Raw genomic sequence first — 7142 nt, 5'->3', positions numbered from 1 at the left:
AGCAGGATGACGTGGAGCACGTTATTTATCTCCCACATGTGCGTCTTCATGCTCCCTCCATTAAACAGTGATACCGGCACTTCCCTGCCACGTGGTGGCATGGTGAAGAAACGTACTTTCACAGTGATGAAGGCCTCGATAGCAGAGCGATAAGGGACATCTCAGGACCTTGGACTATGTCTTTGCTGAGAGTTTGGGTCAACTTTCACGTTGTCCAAAGCCTATACATACCCCCTGACTGTCTATAGTCTCAACCCCTGGCACCCAGGAAGCTCTGCTGAACTTCCAGGTTTCAAGTGGTCCCTGTCCCCATTCACCTCTTCACCCATCACCTGCTGCAGTGAGTTTATAACTCATCCAGGTGTGTCAGGCAGGGGCATGGATATAAAGGGGCAAGACGGGTATTTGTCCAATGCTATCATTTACTCAAGGAGTGCTGCTGCATGTCCCCTACAGGGGAGAGGGCTCTTTAAATCCTTCCCCCCCCCCCCCCCCCCCAACATACTTCTTACCCTCCCCCCCCCCCCCTACCCAAATTATCTATGTCCTTTGCACAAGAAGTCCATCAGCAACAATCCCACAATTCACCATTCCTACCTTCCAGCTTCTCTGTGCTCCACTTTCCCTCTCTGCTGTCAGTAGAGACAAGCCCAGAAGAAGAGGAAGTAGTAGTCTCGAAGGGTTCACCTAGGAAATGCGGGATTTATCTTAGTGCTGTGCTCGAGAAATGAGGATTACAACCTGGATCGCTTTGGTGCAGGGCATCAGGAAAGGGGAGCTGGCGTGAGGCTCGCACGGGTTGAGGGATGCCCTCAACTGCATCATAGATACGCCCTTACACAGATAAAACTGCACGGATTCAGGCACCGAAGGGTTGATAGGGGCTTTGCTTGCAATGTCGGATGGCCATCGTCTTGAGTGGTGGACTGTATTCCTGGGGTCTGAGGGAGGAGCTGACTGATTTCTAAGGGCTTTTTTTCTTTTCAAGGCAGATCCTTCCCCAACCAGTTAATCAAGACAGATTCACAAAGCCCATTTCAAGTCATCAGTCTTCCTGCATTATGCATTTCTTTTGATGACTGAGCCCACAAGCAACGGAGAGGAATACAAATGCATAGCCATCACTGACTTCTCTCCCAGGAATCAAGGCAATGAATGGGATAGTAAAACAACCTCTGGCTGAAAAATGGCTTCAGCTTGAGCACAGCAGAAAGAACAGCTGCAGCCAGGAAAACACAATTAACAAGGCGCCGTCACCAATGCAATCATGTTTTCCCTTTCTCTTTGAATGCATTATGGCCCTTAACAGCCACCTGTACGGTACTTCCCAACCACAGGACTTCTCTGCACAATTTTTGGGAGGCTTATTAAGGTTGAAAGAGAGCCATTCAAAATGGGGGTGAGACAGGAGGTGGCCCCCTTTTGAATTAAACGTAACTATTACTTGAACCATGAGTTGACCCGTGAGTCAGGGTAGGCATGGGGAGGAAAGGTGGTGTGAGACCCTCGGCCTCACGGGATCCAGACTGCAGTGGTTGTTTTATTATCCATTTGTGATTTCCATAGCTTTCCAACTAGGCCAGGCATGAAGAAGGCACAGGGATGGATCCTCTGGTCTGCCAAGTTTTGCAAAAAAAACCCTCCAAAATTGTACTTCCCAAAAGGGTACCGCTCCCCTATAGGAGGAATTTCCACTGGTAGATGTGCTTCTCATATCAACAGCTTCCACTGCATTGTGGTGAGAGATGATTGCTGGAGAAGGCATGGTGGATTCAAGCTCCAATATGCCTTGTCCTCCAATGACACCACTACAGGCCTTGCACCGGTGGCTGAAATAAATGTCAATCCCCCACTGCTCTAAGCATCAGGGGGTGCGTTCATCAGGGTGAAGACCCAACGTGGGCCATTTGAAGTGCGACTGCATGGAGTTTGAGAGGCTCTCTGCCAGCAACCTTCATAACCTCACAGAATCAGTATAGCAAGCAACTTGAAGCCAATCCATTGCATTTGCTTGACCTTAATAGCTCATGTGAGCTTTTTCTTTTAAAAAAAAAAAAAGAAAAGCTTAATATCCCAGGTCCCGTGTGCTGTAGATTTCTTGCTGCACTTGCATTTGATGGCAAAAGCCAGGCACTTCTGTGCGGATTTGTTTCCAGATCTAAGGATGCTGAAGATGGAGCAGCACGCGTGGCTGTTACCTTGCGGTGGTGCAATGCAATGTTTTCTCTGTGACTTACTGAGTTCAGACAGAAGAACGGAAACTGGAGTCACTTCAGATTGTCCTTTCATGGTGATTTCCTGCTAATTTGAAGGCATATGCACCAGCTGCATTTCCACGTGCAGTTATACTACCTATAGCCTGTCCGTGATATACAGTGGATTACATATGTCCATGGCATGACTAGTATGGCCCAAAAGTTTTGTTACAGTCAAATCACATAATGCATTGGGCAGAGAAATCACGTTCTAGGTGAGACAATCACTCTTTTACTGCCCTTCCTCATCAATGGTGACAAGAGAATATCTTCAACTATAATATTTTACTCATGACTTACAAACCCATTTCTTTTTCCGTATATTTTATTTTATACGTGAAGCGTCTTGCTGCAATACTGGACTTCTCTTCATGCCTTTGCGGGCCTCCTGAGGAGGAACTGCTGACTCCAGCTTCAAGCTGCTTTGTGGCAATGTTTCCTCCAAAGGACTTTTCCCTGAAATCATCCCAGAAGTCAACTGTCAGTGCAATTTGGCTCCAGTTATGGATAACCACTTGGCACTGATAACCTCCTAGGCCACTGCACCCTAGAAGCCATGTGTGTCAAAAGCCACTTGACCTGCCATGTATTAAGATGTCAGAGACGGTACTCAACTGCATTTTCTATTCATTAGTCACAGCCCTAGGTTTCTGAAACCCCTACACTAGCAATTACAAATGAGATGGAAGTGTGCTAACCTAGCATGTGGAGAAATACCTGACTTAGAGCACTGCTATATTTTTTTTTAACCTAAAAAGCTTCACTTAGAAGCAAAATAAATCATCTTCTTAAAGCATCTATAATTTATCTCTCTACATCCAAGCATGAGACAACAAATGGATGCTAAATTCCTTGCTAAAAAAGCAAGAAAAACTAGCAGGGGAGCATGTAACGGACCCTGCTAAACCATTTATGATTCCCCTTGGCCCTACATTAACTTGGGAGAGAGGTTTAGTCCATTTCCTTCCTTGCGACCAGTCTGTTCCTATAACTGGTTTCCACTGAAGGTCCTGATGCTCAGACCGCTGCACTGATGAGAATTATTACATTAATTGCAAGACAGCATTGTTTTTGATCTGATGTTGCAGTCCCTGGTAGGCAAGGAAGGGGCTGTATTCTGGTGCTGTAAGCCCTGGCATCATTAACAGCGTTGAGAAAGACAGAGAAGAGAATACTAGTGCCAATGGGACGTCCTGGAGGACGTTTGTAGAGGACATGGGCAAGCAGGATGCAACACTGCCAAGGGAAGTGGAAAAGGGCATTTGTCAGTAGAGCACACATGGTCATTAGCACTACCCCACTCCATCCATCTCACAATGTCTCTTGTAGAAGATGCCGGGTGGTCTTGGAGATGCTACTGGCATGTTTCCTTTGGTGTTTCTGCACTCAAAGTACAACCTCCATGACACACAGCAGCACAGAGAGCAAAGAGGGATCTCAGTGCTGCCATTCTTGCAGAAACTGGTTTATTATACCCGCCACGCTAAAAGGATATAGTCAACATTGGAAAGCCTGGTATTTGACCTTTCCCTCACCTTTACCTGCTTGTAAAATCTGCCTCATTATTTGCTTTTGATTCAAAGCAAATGTTTCCATAGTTTTCTCTGAAAACCCCCTGAAATTAATACTCGTAGCAGAGTAGTTGTGTGCAACCCTATAATGCATGTGTGTGTACATTCGTGGATGTATATAGACACACACATGATGAGCTGGGGGAAATCAATGCAGAAATCGGGTTCAGTGAAAATCTTCCAAAGGGAATGGAAAAACTAGTTATTTTTTTCCTTCTGAGTATCAAATGTTATAACCCCACTAGTGTCTTTCTAAGAGATCCGCTCCTTTGACAGATTAATTATGAATTTTTACTTCTTAGTCTACTGAAGGTTGTTTGCTCAGGCTTCATTCCTTTTTACAAAGCATAATTTGCAAGAGAAATATATCTCCACTAGTATTTGATTGAGTGTATAAAATTTAGGACTGGCTGACTAATTCATTGCAACTATGGTAATATTCACTGAAAATTTTGACACTTCCATTGAATCATTATTTAGGAATAATTCTTTTTTTTCCATTACTCTACCGAGCGCTCATAAAAATGAGCTCTTGTTAATCTGCCTATTCATTTTGCTGCATTGAAATTAAAGTTACCGGCCGGCTTGGGTCTTCCATATTGCTTGTGCAAAAATGGAAATTGGTTCGGGTTCATTGAAGGCAAAACCTTGGTTAAAATTCAGGATCTTTATTTTCACAGGGAAGAGAGGCTATCAGATCAGTCGTCATCTTAAGGGGGATGGAAGAAACGTACCTAGAGTTGCAGCATGCCATTCTTTATCTAGAAGCCATTTTCTCCAGGCCTGTGTCCCTCCAGTGATCCTCTCCTTTTGCTTCTCTCCTACGTTAGGGATTCAGGGACATTGACCTAATAAAATTCAAAGAGAGTGGAGCCAATCTGACTGGCTTTCAGTTGGTGAATTATACAGACACCATCCCAGCCCGGATCATGCAGCAGTGGAAGAGCAATGATGCCAGGGAGCACCCTCGAGTTGACTGGAAGAAGCCAAAGGCAAGTGGTATAGAAAGCCATTTGTTTAAGGTAGTGTCGGCCAACCTCAGGTGCTAATATTCTTATGTCTCAATATTCAGCTTGAGCCATTCTCGGTTTTTCTTGCATTAAGCATGCCCCTGCCGTATAATAACACACACCTCGTTTTTGAAAGGCAGAAGGAAGGAAAAAAGATCTGTCCTTGTAGTAAGCAAGAGTCCAGCATTTGCAAAGCATTTAGTCTAGAAGAATATTTTGGGGGTCGGACTCGATGATCTATTGAGGTCCCTTCCGACCCTGACATCTATGAATCTATGAATAAGAGACTAAGATAGCAAGTCTCTTTAGCTTCTCTTCTCTGTAGTCTTCTAGGGGGCAAGGTACATACTTGCAGTAGCCTACAAAATAGTGGAGATAGCATCCAGATTCCTGTTATCATGCTGGAAATGTCATGTGAAAGGATGAAAATGAAGTAAATTGCCCTGAAACGAATCATACAGTGAGACTTCAGATACCGGTTCCACACCAGGAGCTCCTGTGGAAGGAACCGGTACACCTACGTGTATATATGTAAGATCAACCCACGCTAACAGATGATACCCCTCTCTCATTCCTCTTCTAGTACACATCTGCTCTTACTTACGATGGAGTTCGGGTGATGGCTGAGGCCTTCCAGAGCCTACGGAGGCAGCGGATTGACATCTCCCGTCGCGGAAACGCTGGGGATTGCCTTGCAAATCCGGCCGTTCCTTGGGGTCAAGGCATTGACATTCAGAGAGCTCTGCAGCAGGTAGAAACAACCCCATGCTGCTCTTTCCAAACAGGATCAAAGCATTGTTCTTCCAAAGGGTAGCCTTCCTCTATACCGGAGGCATTTTGTAAGAGGTTCCTGGAGTGAGACCCAGGGGATAAGAGTTTCAGATGGTTGATTTTGAGGCTTCTGTGGATCATCAGGAGGTAATTAAGTGACCGTTAACTGGTATGGACAACACCTCCAGTTCCCTACAAATACAGTCCCAAGCTCATCTTGAGCAGGTCAAAACACCTGAGGTTTCTTTTCTGTTCTTCTGCATGCTTCTTGCGTGTGCGGTTGATCATTTCACCCTTATCCCTCTCAGGTGCATTTTGAAGGATTAACTGGAAATGTTCAGTTTAACGAGAAAGGTCGTCGGACCAACTACACCCTTCATGTGATGGAAATGAAACACGATGGGATCCGGAAGGTAACGCAAAGCAGCTTGTGTCTGAAAGCAGCAGGGCACAGCTCAGGGCCCGGGAGGCAATGGGGCTTTCTCATAGCCCGGTTCTCCTCGTGAATCAGGAAACGGAGGACTTTTGGGTAAGGTAGCTGGTGACCTGAGTGCTCCCTGCAAGTAAAAGAAGGTGTGAGAGAGAAACCTCAGTGCATGATGTAGATACCATAGGTGGGAGGGATTTTCAGAGGCAACCTCAGTTGGCCTAATTCTCATCCCATTGTCGTCAAGGGGAGTTTCACCGCTTAACTTCAACGGGAACTCAATGCCGGCTTCAGCTGACCAGGATTTCCAGCTGACCTCAGTGCCCATCGTCCAAACGCAATTTTCAGAAGGGCCCAATTTCCATTTAGGCACAAAAATAAGTAGCCAGATTCTCCGAACTGCTCTGCTTATTGCAGGGACTTACTGCATTTTAACTTCTTTTGAAAATCCAACCACAATGGGAGCGGTGGGGGACCTTTAAAATTTGAAGTCTTGTGTAGGTGGCTAATGGGAGCTAAACCCTTTTGAAAATCTAGCTCTGTTCATGGGTGCTGAGCCCTTGAAACTCAAGCCCTTTTGAAAATCTGACTCCATCCAGCACACTCCCACTTCCATACAAAATACTCGTATGGAGAGAGATTTTTCTCCCTTTGCCCTTTGGAATTTGAAGTGCTTTAGAAACGTTTTTGGTGGATGAAGAAGGCTTCAATTATGCAGCGAGCTGAAGCAAGGCTATTAAATAATTTAGGATTTGTGTTACCCACTGAAAAAGACATAGATGTGTGTTTAATGAGGGAAAATAGCACACAATATTTCCACATATGCTAACTGTATTGCACAGGATCTGTGGTTATACCTGCAGCATTCAGGGTCCAGTCAGACCCCACTAAAAAGGACTCACTGAAATGCAGTTCCTGAAATGTTATTCCCTTTGGGGAAATGTTTTGTGCAGTTTTATATTTTGGTGATAACTGGCTAGCGAGAGATGTGCAGAGGCAGAACTTTTTTGTTAGTCAAAACAGGATCTTTCTTCCAGCATGATGATGTGCATCTGCATAACTGAAAATTATGCATGTGTTGGTACAGCACACAGTATCGGGGAAGTCC

At 45.1% G+C, this 7142-nt stretch overlaps 1 protein-coding gene across 3 annotated transcripts in view; it reads left to right on the top strand.

The window, feature by feature from the left end:
- GRIA1 (glutamate ionotropic receptor AMPA type subunit 1) overlaps window positions 1-7142 on the top strand; it is a 137817-nt gene that overhangs the window by 86772 nt on the left and 43903 nt on the right. For all 3 annotated transcript variants that reach the window (XM_006021137.1, XM_006021135.1, XM_006021136.1), the window contains 3 exons: window positions 4657-4818; window positions 5420-5587; window positions 5916-6020. In XM_006021137.1, the coding sequence (XP_006021199.1) occupies window positions 4657-4818; window positions 5420-5587; window positions 5916-6020 (435 nt within the window). The remainder of the gene's footprint in view (window positions 1-4656; window positions 4819-5419; window positions 5588-5915; window positions 6021-7142) is intronic.

Source organism: Alligator sinensis, unplaced genomic scaffold (assembly GCF_000455745.1).
Source record: "Alligator sinensis unplaced genomic scaffold, ASM45574v1 scaffold550_1, whole genome shotgun sequence".
NCBI lineage: Eukaryota > Metazoa > Chordata > Crocodylia > Alligatoridae > Alligator > Alligator sinensis.
The sequence above is the reverse complement of the archived record's forward strand: the minus strand, read 5'-3'. Positions and strand labels throughout refer to the sequence as shown.